The 22,228-nt window shown below is 50.6% G+C and overlaps 8 protein-coding genes across 8 annotated transcripts; 5 read left to right on the top strand and 3 right to left on the bottom strand.

Moving 5' to 3' along the window:
- Positions 1-597: 597 nt before the first annotated feature.
- On the top strand, positions 598-2,394 carry N7515_007671 (NAD(P)/FAD-dependent oxidoreductase; the record flags this gene model as incomplete). The annotated part of the gene is made up of 8 exons (XM_056668415.1): positions 598-631; positions 676-720; positions 767-864; positions 913-1,468; positions 1,519-1,766; positions 1,826-2,041; positions 2,101-2,193; positions 2,242-2,394. The coding sequence occupies 8 exons, from the start codon at positions 598-600 to the stop codon at positions 2,392-2,394; spliced, it is 1,443 nt and encodes a 480-aa protein (XP_056518245.1).
- A 234-nt stretch (positions 2,395-2,628) lies between these two features.
- On the bottom strand, positions 2,629-4,879 carry N7515_007670 (uncharacterized protein; the record flags this gene model as incomplete). Its single annotated transcript, XM_056668414.1, has 7 exons — positions 2,629-2,884; positions 2,936-3,240; positions 3,290-3,769; positions 3,819-4,046; positions 4,100-4,174; positions 4,223-4,515; positions 4,573-4,879. 7 exons carry the CDS (start codon positions 4,877-4,879, stop codon positions 2,629-2,631), a joined length of 1,944 nt encoding a protein of 647 aa, XP_056518244.1.
- Positions 4,880-5,591: 712 nt separating this feature from the next.
- N7515_007669 (SDR family oxidoreductase) lies at positions 5,592-6,359 on the top strand (the record flags this gene model as incomplete). Its single annotated transcript, XM_056668413.1, has 1 exon — positions 5,592-6,359. The coding sequence occupies one exon, from the start codon at positions 5,592-5,594 to the stop codon at positions 6,357-6,359; it is 768 nt and encodes a 255-aa protein (XP_056518243.1).
- A 149-nt stretch (positions 6,360-6,508) lies between these two features.
- N7515_007668 (flavin monoamine oxidase family protein) lies at positions 6,509-8,605 on the bottom strand (the record flags this gene model as incomplete). Its single annotated transcript, XM_056668412.1, has 1 exon — positions 6,509-8,605. One exon carries the CDS (start codon positions 8,603-8,605, stop codon positions 6,509-6,511), a length of 2,097 nt encoding a protein of 698 aa, XP_056518242.1.
- A 1,651-nt stretch (positions 8,606-10,256) lies between these two features.
- Positions 10,257-11,840, top strand: N7515_007667 (uncharacterized protein; the record flags this gene model as incomplete). Its single annotated transcript, XM_056668411.1, has 1 exon — positions 10,257-11,840. One exon carries the CDS (start codon positions 10,257-10,259, stop codon positions 11,838-11,840), a length of 1,584 nt encoding a protein of 527 aa, XP_056518241.1.
- Positions 11,841-13,998: 2,158 nt separating this feature from the next.
- N7515_007666 (uncharacterized protein) lies at positions 13,999-18,299 on the top strand (the record flags this gene model as incomplete). The annotated part of the gene is made up of 2 exons (XM_056668410.1): positions 13,999-15,096; positions 15,663-18,299. The coding sequence occupies 2 exons, from the start codon at positions 13,999-14,001 to the stop codon at positions 18,297-18,299; spliced, it is 3,735 nt and encodes a 1,244-aa protein (XP_056518240.1).
- Positions 18,300-18,727: 428 nt separating this feature from the next.
- On the bottom strand, positions 18,728-19,583 carry N7515_007665 (Mrp/NBP35 family ATP-binding protein; the record flags this gene model as incomplete). The annotated part of the gene is made up of 2 exons (XM_056668409.1): positions 18,728-19,386; positions 19,442-19,583. 2 exons carry the CDS (start codon positions 19,581-19,583, stop codon positions 18,728-18,730), a joined length of 801 nt encoding a protein of 266 aa, XP_056518239.1.
- Positions 19,584-20,300: 717 nt separating this feature from the next.
- On the top strand, positions 20,301-22,044 carry N7515_007664 (AATF family protein; the record flags this gene model as incomplete). Its single annotated transcript, XM_056668408.1, has 3 exons — positions 20,301-20,370; positions 20,437-20,539; positions 20,592-22,044. The coding sequence occupies 3 exons, from the start codon at positions 20,301-20,303 to the stop codon at positions 22,042-22,044; spliced, it is 1,626 nt and encodes a 541-aa protein (XP_056518238.1).
- Positions 22,045-22,228: the final 184 nt, after the last annotated feature.

Here is a 22,228-nt window from a genome sequence, read left to right as displayed (position 1 = left end):
GTAATTCAGACAGCCCTATTTTTCTGCCCGTCGTAATTCAGGCTCCTAGGCAAAATCAGGCCAAAGACAGGCCAAAGTCAGGCATTAAGGCATCAAGATTAGTTAGAAACGGCATTTTGGCCCCTGGCGCTTATACAGCGGCGTAAGTATCTGTGTTATCTGTAATGATCTCGGGTAACTGCTGAGGCAGAACAATAGGTACCAAGACCTTCAATTAGTATGCAGATTTGAAAGTCGGCGATATATATTAGTGCCTACAGAAGAAGGACACGACGTATGAAGGAAGTGAATGACCTACCTACGGTAATTACAATTTCCATCTGAGCGGGTTTTTGTTCCTGCAGTAATGATATAGCACGGCCTGTACTCCTTCCTGTAGGGCTAGAAGAGTAGACGGAGAAAAAGTGAGAGATAGACATATGTAAGGTGAGGGGCTACGCTCGCTATTCTCAGTGGGACATGGAGGACTAAGTACCTAGGGCATGAAAGGTGTTGGCTCTATTGCGGGCGGGGGATCTCCATTCTCCGCTCTTCTACAGTACTTCCCCAAGACACGTCACACTCCAACCTGAGGGCACAGGGCAGATTGAATCGAAAATGACGGATTCCAAGTCGGTCGCTATTATCGGAGGTAAGACCAGCAACCAAGTGCAGATTGGAAATTGACAAGAATAGCGGGCATCTTTGGCCTTTCGCTAGCGATTACCCTGCGAGATCGAGGTGAGCACTCCAATCCGGGAGAAGGGCCAGGAATAACCCGTCGCAGGCTATGAAGTGTCAGTCTTCGACCGGTGCCAGTACGATGTAAAAGGCTATGACCCCGCCGACAATGTACAGGCTGCATCTGCCGATCACAACAAGATCGTATGTAACTCGCTGTCTGATACTGAACGAGAACTGAAATTCTCACAGTTTCGCGCATCCTATGGGAATGAGATTCATTATCAACGCTTGGCCCTGGAGAGCCGGAAGGCATGGGCCTTGGAGGATGAGAAGCGCGGGTTCACGAGAAGTGATGCTAGCGACGACCGGCTTTTTGTGAACAGTGGCATGCTCCGTATACAGCCATCGGATCACTTGGCAACGCTTGAGAAAGAGACTCTGGCGAATATGCAGCGTGATGGTCTGCGGGATACGCAGTTCGTCATGAGCGAACCCGCAGACTGCGAACGTGCTGAGAAGTTGGGTTGGAAAGATAAGATGTTCACTTTCCCTATTCCCGACTCTGAAAAAACATATGAGGCTGTTTTGGATTCTTTGGCCGGGTTTCTGCGGTGCAGTAATGCCTGCGCTCATTATCAAAAGGTTGCCGCCGACAAGGGAGTGAGGTTCAACTTTGGGCCACAGAAAGGAGCCGTCGACTCCTTGATAAGAGTGAAGAGTAGCCTCGAGCCAGGTAAAGAGAAGGTAAAAGGTCTGAAGACCAGCGACGGCCTTGTTCATCATGCTAATGCGGTTGTTGTGGCCGGTAAGTCGTAACATCCACCTGAATTGATCCCCTTTCTTACCATCTGGAAGCCGGATCATTCTCGACTCAGATACTACCAGAATTGAGCTACCACCTCGAGTCTTCGGCCGGTAGTCTTGCCACCTACAAGATAGACAAGAACAACACTGAATTATGGGACAAGTATTCACCCGAACGATTTCCCGTCATGACCTGGAAGAGTACACCACGGGATAGCTCCGGGGAGGACACTGGGAGTATCTATGTCCTACCAAGGACACCTCAAGGCCTCGTCAAGATTGGGTTCCGGGGAGTCAAGGTAACTGTCATATGATGGCGCTAATGTCTCTGCTGTGTCCCTGCTGACAGTTGTTTCAGTGGACCAATTTCCAGCCAGCGCCGCGAGATACCCCATTCACTCAAGATGGTCAGTGGTCAGTACCTCTTCCAGCGGAAGAGTGCTCAATGCTCCCTGCGCCTGCACTTTACGCCATCAAGCAATTTGTCTCTATCTTCATGCCAGAGTTTGAGAATACTCCCTTCTTCTCCACCAAGTTGTGTTGGTACACCGATTCGTTGGACAATTCGTTTGTGGTCAGTGTCCAGTTATGGCTTACAGCTGGGATAACCTTGCTGATTGTCCTTTGTATCAGATTGACCATGTCCCAAATTACGCTGAGAAATCTGTCTTTGTGTGCACTGGTGGTAGCGGACATGGTGCAAAATTCCTACCGGTTCTGGGAGAGGTGGGCAGAACGTGCTAGTATGATGGGAACCTACTGACTTGGTTATAGCATGCCGCAGATATCTTTGAGAATGGTGACAATAGCCCCTCTTTCATGCGGCCATTCTGGCGCTGGCGCTCTGATGCACCGAGAAGGAACGGTCTAGAAGAGGGCCCTGGCGGACCACGAGATATTTCGCACAAGTCAAATCTTAACTTGTAGATGTCTCGACTTCAGTTGGCATTTTATCCACGAAGTTGAAGCTACAGCGAACTCCATGAGCATAACCTGTGTCTGATCTTACTTACGCGTTATGAAGCAGGTCTTGCTTTCTAGCCAGAGGATGTTGATAGTTGGGAATGGCAGATGTCAATGCTTGTTCAATATAGTACTCCATGCATGCATTATGGCTCCACTTCCCATCAACTCGGTATATACAGATCAATACTTCCAAGCTCACGCTGGATACATTCTTGGCCCTGTGCTCACGGGCTTCAAAATACCCGCCTTCTCCAGATCCTCAACGAGATTGACCAGCATCAAATCACAGCCCCGGGCTGCAATAAAACTCATCGTGACCGGCATATACTCAGTCTGGAGAGAGATGGTAGAGTAATAGGGAATTTCACCCACAGGCACCACCAGATCAGGAGTGCCGGATAGAACGGCAATACGGCCATCTGAAAAGCCCATTGGCGGTCCAGAAGGGGCGCTGTAGATGTTAGTGGATGAATCAATTACGATGCGGTATATTATAACTCACTCGAAGTATACATTCCGATATTGCGTCTGGCCCGTGGTGTAAGGGTACAGATAGATACCCTCAGAGCAGGTCTTCTCGTCTGCCTTTCCGTATCCGTCAGTTTCCCACCAGTCTTTGAAAATTGTCTTGTTTTTGAGAGCTTCGTCGTATATGGCATCACCGCCATTCTTCTGACCCCAGGACCACCGCGCCAAAGGACCTGGGTTCACAAATGGTCGACGACCGCCATGCTTTGCTGCGTAGTCTGCATAGAACGGTAAAGCCAAAGAGCGGTATTGGTCGACAGATACCAATGAAGCGTATGTCTATAGGGAATCAGCATTTAGATATCCGATCTATCCTGTGAAAACTTACTGTCCTGAGCAAGGTGGCTATACTGGTTGTTTCTGACGGGTGCGTTTTCTCCCAGTGCGAAGCGATATCAATAGATTCTCTCTTCGCATTGAGGAAACCTTCCACTTTCAGAATAAGTTCCTCCAGGAGCGCACCGGATGTTGTATTGATGCTAGGGAAAGAGGATGGCTGGTAGAATAGCTTCTTCGGATATTCTCTGTAGTCAGTGAAGTTTTGGTACCAAGCATGCATGACCTTGGACCAGGTCGCAGCATTGCGGGCAAAGACACCAGCCGTGTCAAGCTCGTGGCAAAGCGGCAGAACATTGTCGAGCGATACAGCGCCAGTCGAAGGGCGGTTTCCGAAGAGTCCTTGCATTCCTGCCGGGCTGCGCATAGAGCCACCCGTGTCACTTCCTATGGCTATGTCCAGCCAGTCGTAGGATGCGACTCCAGCCCCAGGACCAGAAGAGGAACCACCGGGGGCTTGGTAGCCATCGCCCTGGAGTATTGGTTAGTGTGAAGCTTCGGAATCGTTTAGTCAGACATACTCGAGGATTGAAAGGACAGTGGAAGTCGACCCAATCTGCTGTGGGGTTGTCACCGTTTGCAAATTGAACGGTGCCCATTTTACCCACGATAATGGTGCCTGCATCTATGAGTCTTTGGAGGGCGGGGCCGGTGGTATTTCGCGGAGGATATAAGTCGTAATAGGCCCGATTGCCACCGCTAGTTCGTAGTCCCTTCAAGTCGAAGATGTCTTTTACTCCCACGCGTAACTTGTTATTGTCAGTAAAATGGTGAGTATTCGGGCCTAGTACTGCAGACTTACACCTGCAAGCGGCTTCGTTGATGTTGGCGTATAGTATAGTCTAGATGGCACAGCGACGCCCTTCGTCATTGCGCCCTGAAGCCGGTGAGTTAGGGCTTCCTAGGAGGTCGAATGTTTACTCACCGATGTTACTGCGGGCAGGGGCCTAAACCCTCCTTGTCCATCCCCAAGGGAAGCTTCTGTGAATGCTAACTGGTGATCGGGATAGAGGCGGAACGCTTGATAAATCTCCCCGGTATGGGACGAGTACAAGTACGGTCCCTTCGGGATGTCATCAGGGAGTTTGGCAGGCGTGATATGCGCCCCAGCATAGCCATGAGTCGCCATAATCAGAGTGTTGCCAAATTCCTGCAGAGCATGGGAAACGGACGAGTCGGCTTTGGCCCGGCCTTTTCCATCGTAGACAAGAAAGACCGCTGCATCGAGGTCAATATAGGTTCTTTGGCCTGAAAGTACCTCAGATCAATACTCACTTTTAAGAAATGCAGTCTGAAACACATCGTCGACAGCCGAGTAGTTTGAGATTATCTCTTTGATAGCATTCGCAGTGAGCAGAGCTTCATCTGTTCGAATGATAGTCATTGGAACGATATCGCCGAGTTCAGCCTTAGGACCTGAGGGGGATATTCTGGAGACTGCATCGCCGCTGTAGTACTCAATGCCATTGATGGTCAATACCCTGCTATTATCGATAGTCAATGTGGAAGATACAGTTGAAGCTGCTAAGAAGACTAGAGCAGAGACACGCCAAAGACGAGAGCCAAAACTGGAGACCATCATGTTCGCTTGCCCTCTGTAGATATGATATCTGAGGGGCGTCCCCAAGCTTTAAAGCCATCAAGTCCCAACCATACATTCGCAATCTTCTAGGATCAGACCTACATCGGAAATCACTTCGGACTTCCGACAGTCGTCGACTCCAACTTTGAATAGATAACGGTGGGGCTTATCAGCCCCTTTTCCTCCGTGGACATAGGTTGCTCTATGAGAAATCTCCGAACCTGGCCTAGCGATGGCATTTCTTGTACTGTGTATCTGTCGAATGACATTTTGGGGGAGATAGTAGATACGGGCCATACGGCAACGGCAACCTCCGCTTTTATGCACGGAATTGGGTAAGTGATGAGGGGAAGGCGTTCAGGGTATAGATTGGCGTGTCTTGGCGAAATGATCGATGGATTTGTGAGTTCCTAGGTTATGTAGACATAGGGCTGGTGGAATTTCGAAGTTTGACTTGAATGCATCATTTATTATGCATGTATTCAACATTGACCAGATCTCAGGTTGTCGGGTTGAGTGGTCCACTCCGGGGCTTGACCAGAAGCTGACTGTATTGGCGTGATGCGTTAAGCCCTAATTGGTCCTCTCCGCACAGGCCTTCGTATATAAGGGCCGTAGTGTTTTGGTGTTGTGTCTTCCTTTTTCCCTCAACTTGTTACTCTTGAATCGAACGATCGAATCCAAGGGCTAATATCGAAAATCCCTCACGATTATGGCAGACGCGAACACAGTATACGTCGTGACGGGCGCCAACAGGGGGCTCGGGCTTGGACTCACAAAACGGCTACTGGAACGCCCAGACACCACTGTCGTAGCCTCCGTCCGCAACCAAGACGCGGTCGCTAGGCTAAAAGCAGAAGTTGAGACTGTTGCCCTTGGCGAGAACAGTGTCCTTCAGATCGTCGAACTGGACTTTTCAACTGCCACCCCCCCAGAGCAGATCACACAGAGCTTCTCCGCAGCAGCCAGTACAGTGGCACATGTCGATGTCCTCATCTGCAATGCCGGATATGCCACGTCAATGATTCCAGCCCTTGAAATCTCGGCGGCAGATCTCCGTACCTCATTCGAGGTCAACACCATTGCTCCGCTTTTGGTATTCCAGGCCTTGTGGCCGCTCTTGCAGAAATCGACCTCTGTGCCCAAGCTCGCGGTCATCTCCTCTTCAGTCGGCTCAATTGCTGAGCAGGAACCTCTCCCAGGCGGAGCTTATGGCGCCAGTAAGGCAGCCTCCAACTGGCTCACTAAGGCTCTTCATAATCAACACGAGGCGGATGGCTTGGTCGCGTTTGCTCTGCATCCTGGCTGGGTGCAGACGCGCGCGGGGGATTTCGTTGCGAAGGAGTGGGGGTTTTCTGATAGCCCACCAGTGACTGTGGAGGATAGCGTGAGGGGTATGCTCAATGTTATTGACGGCGCTACAAGAGAGAATGTGTCGGGGAAATTTGTTTCGCAGACTGGAGATCTTTTGTCGTGGTAGGAAAGAAATTGGACAGTTGGCGGGCGTACGACAAATGGATTCAAAGTACAGTACAAGAATGTGTATTTAGTTACATCGGCTTTTGCGTTAACTTCAACGATTTCCCCCCCATGAGGCGGGATGGGACTCGGAAGCAAGGTAGTTAAACCTCACAGCTTGATCCATCTCCCCATCCACCGCTGGTTAAGGTCCTTCGCCTCATCCACCAAGCCCAACTCCAGAAGCAGCTGGATTGACCCACGAACAGAAGAATGCAGCGAAGAGCTGACCCAGGCTTGCGTTGGGGCAGTGTGCTCTCCGATGAAAATGGTGTTGTGTTCCGTTTGGTGATAAGCTGGAATATACAACTCATGCTGCGTAACATCAGGCCGACACCAAGAAGTCGCAGTGTGTTCATCTTGCAGCCAGCAGAGACGCTCATAGTCGCCAGTGTAGAGATGCCGCGCTTGTTCTCCATGTAGGCTGACAATCGCATCCAGTACCGTCTGGACGTGTTCTTCGTCGGAGAAACTCACGAACCGGTCGCTCCAATCACCGCCTCGGTAGTGCATGATCAGGCCCGGACGAGATTCGTTGAGTCCGTAGACTGGGTAATAAAGGGCGCCTACCGAGTCGCTGGATGGTTTCGAGTAGCCGCCGAAAATTGGTCGATCGCCCTTTTCCCAGAACCGTTCGGAGAACAGTAGCGCTACTTTGCATGCGGACTTGAATCGGAGACCTGCTTCGCTGATCGCGCGGTCCAGGACGGAAGAGAATTTGGGAAGATCCATGAAGCGGGTCATGGTGAATGGCGCTGCCATGATTGTGTAGTCATACTCTTTCGACTCGAATGTGCGGTTGGAGACGCTAGGATACCATGACAGTCGAGTGCGGGTGTTGCCATCTTTGTCCTGGAGGGACTCGAGTTTTCTGATCTTCCGACCAAGAGTTAGCCTGTCGCGGACATGAGGAAGGAAAGCATCGGAGAGGCGGTTGAATCCTCCATCGATGCAGAGCCATTCTGTCTCGCCCAAACTGTCCTTGCTTCCATCCAGACCGAGATTAGAATTGTGATGTAGCTCATCCCAAAACACGTCATAGTCCGACGAGGTCCAGATCTCATCGGTGATATTTTGGCTGGCCTTGAAGACATGTCGCATCATTGCCTGTTCACTCCAGTCATCGAGCCCTTGGTCCATGGCGGTTTTGTGGGCTCTCCAGACATCCCTTTGAAGAGACTTGAGAGTCTCTTTGTCTTGGAGGATCTTGTCCATTCGGTTCTCAGTGTTGCTGTATTCGGCACTTGTCATGGCTGGCGGGTCCTCCAGGCTCGGATCCTCGTCAACCTCAGCCCGCGTTGGGATTCTCCCATCAGGGTGGCGGCGAGTCCCTTGATCATATAGCTCATTGGGACTGTGTTGAATCCAGGGGATAAAGTCGATCCTCCATTGCGAGTCGTTGTTGTTCATGTTGTTCAGGGCCTTGGCCATTTCGAAGGTCAATTGATGATCGGAGTACAGAAGTGTGTCGTTGTCGTCCTTGTATGTGACAGAGTACGGAAGTCTCATTGGGCCCATTTCAGCCCATTCTTGAGTATCAGCGACATACTTTGTCCGAAATCTACCCCCGACGCGGTCGCTGGCTTCAATGATTTCCCAGTTGTGTACACCAACGCTGTCCAGCATCAGACCTGTTGCAAGCCCAGAGATCCCACCACCAACGATTGCAATCGAGGTATTCTTGGACGAGCTCTTTGAAGCGACCCCACCGTCCTTTTCAACTTTGCTTTTGATTTTAGCCACTCCGTCAAACCATGCGCCTTGTGCATCAAAATCTTTCAGCAATGGCAGGTCGGTATCGGCTGCGGATCTCTTCCGGGGCTTCTTTTGCACAGAAACAGGGCTGCTTTTGCCCAAAAGGCTCTTTGTGTCGCCTAACTCGGTCAACCCATAGATGTGAATACAATGGTGCGTTTGAGCATCATCGGGGACCACCCAAGCCAGTCGCTGTGGGGGATGATTCTGGATTGAGATTTGTCCGATAAGTTGCTCATTTGTCGCCGAAGCCTCGCTATCGCAAGGAGCGTAGATGGACTTGATCAAACTCGGCGGCTGGTGAAACCAATTGAGATGAACATTAGCCAATTCACCACGTCGAATTGTCTCCGAGGTTGTAATCTTGACTGTTGCTTGTTCAAGGATTGCGCCGATTGCAGGCAAAGCCTGGGTGAACAACGTTGCCACCGTAAGCGATGATTTGCCTAGCATTGTGAATATGGTGTAATTCAGGATCTTATATGGCGTCTGGCTTTTATATTCGCACACTTTTTGACACACCTGGGGACCTTCAGCGGTGCCAAGGAGGGCATGTGTATGCAATCGACTAGATCTACAGTGACATTACCGGCACTTTTGCTTATTTCCCCCAAACGCTAGAATACCCCCCGAGTCTTCAGTGTGGTTGAGAGTACCGTGTGGAAGGCCAAGACCGGTCACCGAGCTTTGCTGCGGACCTTGTGGTCGGCGATCGACAATTCCACTCGGCACTCACAGATCGCCCTCGACCATGAGCTAGTTGGTCTGGATCTTATTCAGTTAATGGAGCAAAATGATAATGCCTTCACTAGGATCCGACAATATGGAGCTTTTCTCGCACTGACTTGAGTCTTGAGAAATGTGTGCGTGAGTCTGCGACAGCGCTCAAGGTTGCGAGAAGCTTTTGACTGCCAAAGTTGTAGCGCCGTTGTAAGGGAGAACAAGCTGCCCACTCCCAGCCTGAAAGAGGTATGTCCTCATCAATCATCTCGTAGAGTCATCTTGACACTGCTTGACGGTTGTCGTTTGTTCTCTTTAAGTGCCCGGATCTAGCCCCCAAGTGAGACGTTATACCCAGTTGGTGGAGTGCATTCATCAGCTGTCATCTAATGGAGAGACACAAATTGAGTAGGCAAGCTGTTCAAATAGTCTTGGAACAAGGATATTGAATCGTTCGAAGTACTAGTAGAAGTACGCTACTACAGGTGAAGGGGAAGTGAGCCTTGAAGATCCTCCGTGGACTTGGTTGTGGGTCTGGCGGCCACTAAGCCAAATCCCACCCAATAAGAGAAAATATATCACGTGTACTTCGTTTATCCACATTCCACGCGTCCGAGATTACGCGCACTTCGTCCGAACCTGACAACTTTGTTTCGTTGACGTGTTTCCTTGACCTGTTTCGATGACGGGAATAGAGCGTAGAATGTCTGCTGAATTGCAAGCTTCGAACAATGATGGCTCCGGCAGCTCATCTGTCAAATTGCCACCCCCCCAACGGTCTCAGAGAATAGATTACCCCTTCCTAACCGGTGGAAAGGACGAAGAGGGGATTGAAGATCATATCAGAAAGAAACCCCGACGAGATTCGCCACCCGGCCGCGTGGAATCAATTGGTCCTGAAGCTTCCGCCAGTCAGCTGCGTCTCAATCTGCCTACTCCTTCGAAATCTGTTCCACCAGGGGGCCCTAGATGCTTGACAGGGTTCATACGGCCACAAAAAGTGCACAAGCCACGGAATCAATGGCTTTGGAATCAGTTTCGGGTCACTCCTCTTCCGGGCAAGCAATGGCGATCCAGGCAAAGCCCTCAGCTGCTCGAGGATCGAGAGATCCAATGCATTCATTGTGGCTGGAAAACCACAGATTCGGCGAGGGCAACCTCGACAAGCAACATGAAGAGGCACCTTGAAAAACACAACATTACGGAGACGTCCGATTCAGGGGACATGGGCGAGGGCCCCAGCGAGACGAAACGGCTATCGATTGCTCCGATGTTGTAGCCCCGAGCCAAGCAAGATATTAGGGCTCAGTTTGAAAAGAACTTAATTGGATGGCTTGTGGCAGCAGATGTGGAATTTACGGCAATTGACTCTCCTGCGTTTCAAATGATATTCAAGGACTTGCCGCGTGCTCCTCCTTTCTCCTCTCGAACGCTTCTCAGCCGTATCGATGCAGATTTTGATCGCTGTCGGACCCAGTTGATCGATGAACTCGCACGGACATGCTCCACAATTGCGCTTTCCTTGGATGTCTGGACAAGCGAGAACAATAAAGCTATTTTGGGAGTTACCGGTCACTGGGTGTCCACCGACTTCAAACATCAAGAACGAGTCCTGGAGTTCAGCGAGCTTCCTGGATCCCCCAGTGGAGAAAATGTGGCGGAGACTCTTCAGAAGATGCTTGTCGAGCTTCGGATTGAGGAGAAGCTGCTCACAATCACAGCTGATAATGCGTCGATCAATGAAACGCTGGCGTCTGCGCTGTATTTGAATCTGTCGAAAAAGTACAACTCGGTGGATTCCAACTCGTCCGATAAAGGACGTCTCCGATTTCAAGGCATCGACAGCTACATCCGGTGTCTTGCAAATGTCCTCAATCTCCTTGTCCGCGACATCCTCTCGGGGATGAAATCTAGGAATCACACGTCTGCCGTCGAAGCCTCTGATCTCTTGCAGGGAAATGAGAAAATCGGACGGCAGTCCGCATTGGCCCGGATTCGGATGATGACTTTCTGGATACTGAAGACACCTCAACGACGACGGCAGTGGAAAGCGACTTGCCAAGCAAATGGCTTGAACGACAAATTCATCGAGTGCGACGTCGAAACCCGCTGGAACTCCACATACCGTATGGTCCAGGGAGCCCTGCAAGCAAAAGCACAGATCGAGAAGTGGATCGAGCATCAGAACCAGTTTTCGCCATTTTCAGCTAACGACTGGTTGCAGCTGCAACAGCTCGGGAAGATCCTCTCCAAGTTCGATGAATTCACTCAACTGGTTTCCCGACGGCAATCCCTGATCCGCCTAGTCATTCCCATCTATTATGAACTGAATGAGATGCTCGGAGATGCAGCTTCTGCACGAGGCGACTTTTCGGGGCTTAGCCCTGACGTTACCTCCGCCATCTCCGCGGGGATGAAGAAATACACGAAATATTATGAACTGATGGACGCCCAAGATGCTTATTATATAGCTCTTGTCCTTGACCCACGCCTCAAAGCGCTCTTGTTGGATAAGGAGCTCGGGCCGGTGGCAGCGGCAAAGGTCATTCGATCCATCAAGGATACCTTGCATAAGCAATACCCATCGAAATCACTGGAGCAATCACGGTCAAAGATTAATCAGGACAACAAGTGGCAAAGTCTTGAGGAACGTATCCTGCAGAAGTACATGATCCAGCATTCAGATATTGACCGCTACTTTGAGGAAGATGCGGTGACTCTTGATAGATCTGTAACAAAGGATGAAGGTTGGTTATTGGCCTGGTGGAGGACGCACAGTGATGAGTATCCGCGGATGGCAGCTGCAGCCAGGGATTACCTTGCCATTCCGGTGGCTGGGGTCGCAGTAGAGAGACTGTTCAGCCGTGCTAAGGATCTGTCAGCGATACGTCAACGTTCTCTGAGGGGCGAGACAATGCGGAAAGTGATGCTGTTGGAAGATGTATATAATTTCGAGACCAGCGAGTGAAAAATCATAGAGCTCTTGCTGGTATTTCCCAACCAGCCCGTCGGTGCTTTGATTCGAGAATCTAGTAAGTAGTACCTATATGCCTCTGCAGATCACACTATTTGCAAGGCACGGAACATCAAGCGATGGCTAGTTATGATATTCCCAACCTAAGTTTGTTACTTATTTATTAGTTTCTTACGCTGTCTAGGCGGTTGGTCGCCTCGCCTCTGTGGGCAAGCAATCCCTCCTCAGTTCGAATCCAGCTCTTAAGTACATCGTACGGGGTGCTCGCGCCTCCGCCCGCAACTCCCAGCGTTAACCTCAAGCCAATGGTGCTAGACCTCGTCCGTCCAGCTTGGTGACTGGTCTTAGTGCATGTCACTATTTTTTTTCTTCCTCCCCTATCTTAGCAGTAGGGCCGAGTAGGGGCCCTCCGAACAGCTGGCTAGCTATAGAGCCAAGTTCGTTACTTATGCCGACCCCTACTTGCACCTTGAACTATTTTTAGAAGAAAGCCACATGGGACGGGATGCACCATAAAGACATCTTGAAATCCAGCCGAACCTGAAGAACTTGAGGCCGACTGTGAGAGGCCTTGCATTCCATCAGGACCCTATTCCATCTACTATTGGGTTTATGTGATCTGTTATGTGAAATCTGTTTATGTGACCCCGGTGTTTTTTATGTACGTGGTGAAAGGCTCGTACCTAGAACCGAGCTTGGAACTCACTCAGTCGGGAGCAGGTCCAAGGCTATTCTGTGCTATATCCAATATTTTGGCGAAGGGTTCTCGGGGCGAAAGTGCCGGAACAAGTAGCACAATGCTCTGGTTCTGGAGAGACCGTCAACTGTTGCGATGACCCTCAAAACTTCCTGTAACCCCGAGTTGGCCAACGCGAATTTTTCTGTATTTTCGCTGCCTGTGATACTCGGAGGTGTCTCCTAGGATCCTCCAAGTGAGCGGCCCGGAGCCATCCCAAATATGCTGCTGCCCAAGGTTTCAAACTGGTTAGGACCTGCATGAACAGCCCCGTTCCCGCATGGTTCCCCGGTAGTGGTAACTGAGAAGGAATGGTTGAGCGGGCTGGAAAGGGCGAATCAGACAATTGTAGTACATAGGTGGTTGGATCCATTGGCATCAATCATTGCTGTCGATCACTAATCACATACTCCATGTCCAGAGTAATCCATGGATGCATAAGATTAACTCTATACGCTGATTTGGAATTATGAGATACCAATCTAAGATGGCTGTTTTTTTTTAGTACTCTTAACTGGAGAGTATGACATCTAGACTGGAGTTCGACCCGATATAAGGTTGCTATGTGGGTACTTTGCGTCGCCCAAACACTTTATCTGAGTGCTGAAACACGATGATAGCGATTGATAAAAATGTCTATTAATACCTCTCGACTATAGACCTCCGCAATATGTATAGCACATTTTAATGTTGCCTTCAAGCCACTTGTATTCTAGACATACTCAGCATAGCCACTGATCATCCGATAGGCACAACCCCATTTGTCCAATTAGCCTAATTCGCATCGACTCAGCGAACGCGTCTTAAACGTAAGCATTATGTTGAATTGGATAAAGGACCCTTAGCGTAAGATATTGTAGTCATGGTGTGATTGGTCTACTAGTACTCCCCACATTCTCAATAAGGAAATGATATGTACTGTGTAGACAGTGTAGTTTGCTAGCCTGCTGCCTGGCCACTTCATTGAACTCTTTGATATAAAAATTGTCAGCTGACCGGAAACCCATTCCTGCGGTGGCTGATCGGCCATCCAAGCTTACATCGTTCAAGGGCGAAGCAAAAGTGCGTACGCAATGGGGAGTAGAGTAAACCTATCGCCATTGGCTCTAAGTGGCTTCGGATAGGCCGCGAAGACGAGAACGAGACTCGGGAGGATATACAGTTTGGACTGTTCCAATAGTCAGGTACAAGCATCAATTAGCAAATACCACTTTCAGGCAGTGTATGACAGGTGGTACCCGCTTTGTTGTTTGCGAAGGATCAGGATTCAGGACCCTATCTAGTATCGGCCATACCGAGTCTTCGTCTGACGCAGTCCGGTCCGTATGTCAACCGTGCAACCACGAGGGTTGTAGCTATTTATTGAGAGGATGAGTCCCTTCGAGTATTAGAACAGTCAATCCCAATTCCCTCACAATGTTCAAATATCCTCTTTCATGGCTCGCATGCGCCGTACCTGTCCTCGCCCAGGTTCAAAGCTTTCATCCTCAAGGCCATGATGATATCACCTATAGTGTCAATGTTCCAAATGATACAGCCAGATCTGGCTCGGGCCCTATATACCTCCAGATGAATGCGACTCGCCAAATGCAATGGTTCGCCTTCGGACAAGGAACACAAATGGCAGGTGCGAATATGTTCATCGTCTATGCGTCTGGCGACAACGTCACGGTTTCTCCGCGGCTGGGTGTTGGCGAGATCGAGCCTTTGTACAACAGCGACGCCCAGATCACAATCCTGAATGGCAGTGGGGTGCACGACGGAGTTTTGAGCGTTGCTTTCCGATGTGATACCTGCATAAAATGGAACGGAGGGGCAGAAGACATCACCAGCTCATCCAGTCCATGGATTTGGGCCGTCAAGTACGGCCCCTCACTGGACTCTGTCAGCAAATCCGAATCTCTCATCCAGCATGATGATCGCGGTGTTACGTCCGTCGATATGAAAAAAGCGACAGGTGGCAGCTCAGACAACCCATTCGCCCAGATGTCCCGCGCGCCCATCGCTTCCGGTAAAGAAGACCCAAACTATACAGCGTTCCAGAACACGATGAACAGAAAGAAGACCGCTCATGCTGTGCTCATGATTTTAGCATTTGTGATCATGTTCCCATTCTTTGCACTCGGACTCCATGTTGTGCCCTCCAAGTGGACAGTGAGGATCCACGGGACTTTTCAACTGTTCACTCTGGGAGTGGCTGTCGCTGGCCTCGGCGTCGGTGTTTCTTTGGCACGACAGATTGCGGTGATTGATTCTTACCATACGATCATCGGGATCATCGTTGTCGGATGCCTTGTTTTGTTTCAACCTGCTATGGGGCTATTGCAGCACCAATTCTTCCGAAAGACCGGCGGCAAAGGACCTTTCGCATACATACACCGGTGGTTTGGACGACTGATGATAATCTTGGGTATCATCAATGCTGGGTTGGGGTTCAAGCTTGCAGAAGGGCCACGTGGGGCTATTATTGCAACCAGCGTAGTTGCCGGCGTGGTCGCATTGTTTTATATTGTGGTGATTAGTTGGACTCGAAGACCAAGGAGAAATTCGTGAACTAGATATTGAATGAGGTACTGTGTACACAGTAAATAAGTCAAAACAATGAAGATCCTGAAGTACCTGAACATCCCCAGAAAAGCGAAATGCGCTAAGCCTATCTAAGCCAGTGATCGGCAATTTCCCTATGACATCATTCACCCCTTGTCGCTCTCATGTTCGTCTTCGTCTTCGTCTTCGTCTGGTTGGATGCTTTACACTCTAAAACTCCGCCAAAAGACAATCGCTTCCAACCTTACCCTTTACACTCGTTAAATGACGTCGGGGCATTTGGTGACCAGGCCCTCCTATCTTTTACTTAAATCTCACCCGACTCTTGGCTTCTGAATACCTGGATCCTGCGACAGTCGACCTACTATACCCATAAGTGTCTGATAAGTATCACTATGCCATTGCATACAGTCGCACTAAGTGTGGCACTGACTCCAACTGTCCTTCATACTCTGATCAGTCACGTAAGTCCTTGGCAGAGCAAGGTGACCAGGCTAGGGTCGCTTGACTGACGGCGCATGACTTATAACTAGTACCTGCATCGCAAATCGCTGCATAACAAACCGAACGTTCACATTACCTACGACGAAGGTATTCATATCGTCCGCCAATTCCTTTTCTATGCATCAAAACATTGCGTCGAAGATCTCCAGGCATTTACCCGTCAATGGGTTCCAAGCCCACATTGGGTGAGAACCGAGACCGTCGCAATCCCGAATAGTTTCTTGACATCTGCTGCGGAAGCTGTTACAAAGCAACTAGGTCCCAAGGGGATCACACGTGTCGGGGGTGAGAAATGGTGGCAATGGCGTGGGCCGTCCGAAGAACTGAAGGGGGAGTGGATTGAGATGCGCAACCACTACAACGAAGCGCGGAAGGCCAACGAGCGCCCCAACCGAGTGATGCTGTACATTCATGGTGGCGCTTACTTTTTTGGAAGCGTCGATACCCATCGCTATATGATGCAGCGCCATGCGCGCAAGCTGAGGGGACGCGTTTTTGCACCAGCCTATCGGCTGTCGCCGCAATTCCCCTTCCCGTGTGGCCTGCATGATTGCATGGCCGCTTACCTATGGTTGCTTAAATCTTACGAACCGAAAGAAATTATCATCGCTGGTGACTCTGCGGGCGGAGGCCTGGCTCTCTCAATGCTGGTCATGATGAGAGATCAAGGTATTCCTCTGCCGGCCGGTGCCATTTTGATCTCACCTTGGGTCGATTTAACGCACTCTTTCCCGAGTATCGTTGAGAATAATCCTGGTGATTACATTCCTCCCTATGGCTTCCGGCATAGACCATCGCCCGCCTGGCCGCCTCCCAATGCCGATGACATCCTGAAGATGAAGAAATTGTCGCGCCAACCAACAGTCACCACCGAAGACGTCAAGAATGCAATCCCCAAACATAAGAGTTCTGCCGAAGAGACAGCCATCCGCGGTTACACCGTTCATGGGAACACCCCGCCCCCAGCCCAGCATGCCTACCCTGGCTTACAGCAATCCGCCAATCCTGCTACGTTGCACGCCGAACCCGATAACATACACGTTGTTTTGGACGGGAAGACTGTCGAGTTAAAGGACCAGATTCAAATGTACACGACGAATCAGCTCATGTCCCATCCTCTTGTCTCGCCAGTCCTTCAACCCTCTCTTGGTGGCCTTCCTCCTTTACAAATATTGAGCGGCGGCGGTGAAATGCTTCGTGACGAACAGTTCTACGTTGCCCACAAAGCTGCTAACCCGAAAGCCTACCCACCTGGGGATGCATATCTCGATGAGCACGATCCCAACCGGGAGATCTTGAACAAGTATGAACCAACTTATGTTCAGTTGCAAGTCTGGGACGACCTCTGCCATGTGGCCCCCACTCTGAGCTTCACACAGCCAGCCAAGTATATGTTCCGATCTATCGCCCAGTTCGGCTCTTGGGCGTTGGCGCGTGCACAGCATGGTGTGGTTGAAATTGAGGATGACAGCGCCTTGTCGCCTGGCTCGTCAAGCGCTTCCGATGATGAAGACTTCCCGGCTGTGAACGGTCCGTCTAATGGACATGGGCCCTCATGTGTCGGCAAGGCTGGGGATCCTCTGCCGGTGTTTTACGAACATATGATTCGCCAACGAATCGACAAACGAGGACGTGTATACCAGCTGGATCCGCCTTCTTCCTACAAAGTGCTAGATATACCCCCCGCCAAAGTTGGTGCAATCAACCCAGAACTCATCAGGAAATGGTTGGAAGCAAAGCACGAATGGGATATCAAGTTTGCGAAGGACAAACTTCGGGTTCAGAGGCAACGACTGAAAGAATTGGCGCATGGCTTCCAGGACTTCGATGGCGAATGTCCTCCACCGAGTTCTCTGGCAGCTCGGCGAGCAGCTCCCGGAGTTCTACCAAAACGACATGCCAAGAAGAATTACGGCATGACGCTCTGGAGTGGCTGGGGAAGCAAGCACGATGAGCGCAGAATGGCAAGAAACCAACAGGACGAGGATTTCGGCCGTCGGTCTACCCGCCAGAGCGTTGATGCTGGGCAGGCTGGAGCCTGGTCTAGCACTCCAGCGCTGAATCCCCAAGCCGAAAAGGCTGCAAACGACTACTCTGACAAGGGCGAGTCGCAGGCCGCTGGCCCTACAGCAGGCATCTGGGATGAGAAAGAACAAACAAATAATGGCGATTCATCCACTGGACGCATTTCCAGTGACCCCGAGACAAGCTCTCGGCTTCCCTCGGAGAAAAGCGCTGCGCCGATGCTGATTTTGCCCGAGGTGAGCAACCACAAGTTCACAGATGAAAATGCCAGCACGAGGGCTCTGTTCCATGTGGCCGGAACTCTCCCATCGAAATCCGACACCTCGTTAGCTTACAGTAGGAACCGGCCGTCTTCTGCTGCAGGCTCAGCCGCCGGTCGAAGCGAGATGGTGTCGGACACTGCTAGTACCGTTGGTGGTGACAAGGACTCCGTCGCCCACATGAATATGGCACCCGATACCGCCAGCATCCGCGCTGTCTTAGGTGCGCGGGGTATTGTGGCTCCAATTGCGGGCGGCGAGTATGGTCGTCACTCTACAGATACTCTTTCCGTATTCTCCGCTGCTGGTCGTGACTCAATGTCACATCGTCCTGAGATGCCGGACAGGGAGGTTTTCAAGACAGCCGAGGAAGCGTTATAGGGGTGCCATCTATGAACATTTACCACCATCTTGTCTGCCTTTTGGTGATCTTGTTCCGTTTTTCTTTCAAGATTTTCAGTCTGTTTCTTTTTCCATGTCTGACCCTGTGTTCAATATCCGCCCTTCAGGCTCATTTATTTCGTGTGTCTTGCGTTTCATATCGTTTATTATACCCGATCGTAACTATCGCCATTCAAATGCAATATATACCCCATTTTGGAAGCTAGATTCCCCCAGAACTGCGTTAACAGCTATCTCCTAGGTGGTATGAACTGACTGATAGTATTACACTCGATGATTGTAGTTAAGGCCGTAGTTAAGGCCGAGACCTAAGGACGTGCCAGTAGCCAGCCACCAAGTTTTGCAAGTCTAAGAGAATGATACACAATGATTACAAGTCTGCGCTAAGCGCCCAGACGACCAGATGTTCATCGCCAATCAAGCCCAATCTTCCGAGCCACTTGCTCAGCAACGCCAAGGAAAGCCTCCCGCCTTGCACTGCGTTCAACATTCTCCTCTGCAACCACAGTCGGCACACCGCGATCAGCATCCTCGCACACCTGAGCATCGAGCGGAATGTCGCCGAGGAAGTCCACTCCGAGCCGCTTGCACTGAGCCACAACACCGTGATTCTCACCATGGGTGTGGTGGTGGTTGTCACCATGCGAGAAAATGCGAGTCTGATGCCCACACTGTGGACACGCAAAGTATGCCATATTGCGCACCATTCCGAGAACGGGGACGTCCATCTTTTGGAACATGCCGATTCCGCGGACTGCGTCGCGCAGAGCGATATCTTGTGGGGTTGAGACAATCACCGCACCGTCAATGATCACTTCTTGGTTAATTGTGAGTTGGACGTCGCCTGTTCCAGGGGGAAGATCGAGAATTAGGACATCGAGGGGGCCCCATGATACTGAGTGGAGGAGTTGATGCATCGCTTTTGTTACCATTAGTCCGCGCCATGAGATTGGGGTCGTGTCCATTGGTAGTTCGCCGGTTGTGCTGTCGGCTTGTGTCTGGGGGAGGAGGTAGCCCATTGACATGGACTTGAGGCCATAGTTTGTTAGAGGGACGAGACAGTTATCTGGGAACTTCATTAGTAGGCCGATTGTGACATCATTGGTTTGGAAATATCTTACTTTCGTCGAGTCGAGGTTCGCCGGAGAGATTGAGGAGGGTAGGAACAGAAGGGCCGAAGATGTCGGTATCGAGAATGCCAGTCCGGATGCCACGGCGAGCAAAGGATAGGGCGAGGTTGACTGGCAAGACGTTGTTTAGCATTTGTTCCGGCCCATAGGCCTTGAGTCTGATGCAAACCCTGGTGTTGGAAACCAGATAGCAGCGAAGAACATCCACCTACCAGCTATAGTAGATTTCCCCACTCCTCCTTTAGCTGAGGAAACTGCAACAACTTTCTTGACATCTCGAATCTTGCGTTTTTCGGGCAGCCCTCGTCGCGAACGGAAAGTCGGCGGGGTGCCAGAGCGTGGAAGTCCCTAAGTACAGTCAGTTGACGAAACACACTTGCATGCAGGAACCAAGCTTCAATTTATTGATATAAGGTCATTTGGAACAAATAGCCAGCCTGAAGACTATGACCGAGAGTCACAATTACATTGTAGAATGTTAACTGACCAAAGGATTGTCATGTTGAAGGGCTCGGCAGGTAGAGAAAAGCCTGCTTCCTCTAGCAATGGCCCCAGCTGGAGACACCAGCATCATGATAGCACTAGCCCGATGAATGGAATATGACAGAACAAGATACCAATGGTCTGTGAACAGCACAAATAGACTTGAAGGATGTACACAGTAGTGTCTACCGCGATACTGCAGACAGAAGGCCAGACCGCCTTTACCTCCTGCCCTCAAATACTGTAGACCGCTCACGTGAGGTCTCGCCGTCTTCGGGACGCTAAACTTGGATAGGAATAGTAGGAATTTGTTATCCGGAGAAAAAAAAGATGCTCGTTCAGACCTCTTCCCATCCACAAAAATACAATGGGTAAACCACGCGCAGGTCGGTCCTTGGCTGAACAGCTAGCTGAATTTGAAGACCCTACACCCAAGGGTAAGTTGAATCGCATTCCACCACTTTACGCTGACGGCGGACATGGAAAGCTGACTCGGCGCATAGACTTTGATCCTGAGGATATCGACAATGGCCAGCAATCAAGCGACGATGAAGGCGGAAGTGACGGTGAAATTGACGCTGGAAGAGAGCATTATGAGAAAGTTGGGTGAGTAAACCTAGTGCATTTCGTTCTAAATAAAAAGCTAATAATCAAGCAGGAAAGCAAAGCTCCGCAAAGACGAACCTCTCGCGCTAGGGAAACAATATGATGGTGCTCGGGTCAGCCGGGCGGCGCTCGGCGCTGACAGTGACGACGATCAGAGCCCTTTCGGGAGCGGCTCTGACGATGAGGATGATCACAGCGAGGACTCAGAGGTCGTTTCCGTCTCCGGCTCTGAAGAATCTGATAGCCGCATGAGCCAGGAGAGCGCCGATGAGGATTCAGAGGGAAGCGAGGATGGGAATGATGACTCTAACTCCGATTCGGAAGAGGAGGAAGACCAGGACGGCGATGATGTAGTTCGCCAGCACTCCAAGAAGGGCATCACCAACGTCCGGAATGGTAACGAGAGCGGAGCGTCCGGAGTATCTGGTGATCGAGACGAAATTCGGAGATTAATGGCGACAGATCAAAAAACCATTGCTGCAACAATCTCCTCGGCAGCTAAGGCAGATGCGACGAAGGGAAAGGCTGTGAAACAACAACGTCTTACGTTTGATGCGCTGCTTAACGCACGGATGAAACTTCAAGGAGGGTTGACTTCGATCAACGGTATTGCCACTGTCTTCGGAACGAAGATCAAAGCAAGTGGAGAGCACGCGATGGATAACGCAGAGGAAGCGGCTGTTGGTGACGAGGACGCAGTGGTTGATGAAGAAGCAATCAAGTCAGCCGAGTCAGCTGCGATGGCATTATGGTCTACTCTCGAAGACTTACGCTTCGCCTTGGCCGATGCCACGGCGAAAGAAGGCAGTAAGAAACGCAAGAGGCCTCCCCCCGCCTCACTTACTACCAGTTCTGCCTCCCTTTGGGAACGTATGAGTGAACTTGAGTCTAACGCCGTTTCACACCGACGTTCGGTCCTCGACAAATGGTCCTCCAAAATCCGAGGAACGTCTGCCTCACTTCCCAATGCCAGAGGAAAACTACTCGGATCTGCGTCCGGTCGCCCACAGACAATTACAGCCGTACTCGATGCCCAAGTTGCTACCGAGATTGGAGAACGGTCTTCGAAGCGCTCTCGCACATCTGACCCACAAGATTCAACCTACGATGACAGCGCCTTCTACCAGTCCCTTCTGCGGGATCTTGTTGAGCAGCGCATGGGCTCAACCGATGCGATGACGAATGGCTTTGACAACCTGCAGCAGCTGCCCTCACGCCTGCCCATTCACCCTATCACTGGTATGCGCAACGACAAGGTGAAGCGAGAAATTGATACCCGTGCCTCTAAGGGCCGTAAAATGAAGTACAATGTGCACGAAAAGCTTCAGAACTTCATGGCCCCAGATGACCGTGGTATTTGGTCGATGCGTGCACGAGACGAATTCTTTGCTTCTCTGCTTGGCAAGACGGCTAGCGGTCTCCTCGGTGAAGACGACGAGGCTGTCAGTGATCAAGAAGACGAGGTTGATCGGGAGGAAGGAGGGCTGAGACTGTTCCGGAACTAGTTTCATCGTTTGCATACGCATATTTGTACAAATAGTGGCTGCGGCATAAATCCACGAGCATTACCAGTGCATTCAACTATCATTACCCAATCTGTAGTTCTATGACTCCTATATAGTATGTAGAGGAAGATACGGGGCTTACCTGTCACAGATAGCCATAGGTAGTAGGTCAATAGGTAGTCAC

This window comes from Penicillium bovifimosum, assembly GCF_028826915.1.
Source record: "Penicillium bovifimosum strain IBT 22155 chromosome Unknown utg000006l_segment0_segment0, whole genome shotgun sequence".
Classification (NCBI taxonomy): Eukaryota; Fungi; Ascomycota; class Eurotiomycetes; order Eurotiales; family Aspergillaceae; genus Penicillium; species Penicillium bovifimosum.
The sequence above is the reverse complement of the archived record's forward strand: the minus strand, read 5'-3'. Positions and strand labels throughout refer to the sequence as shown.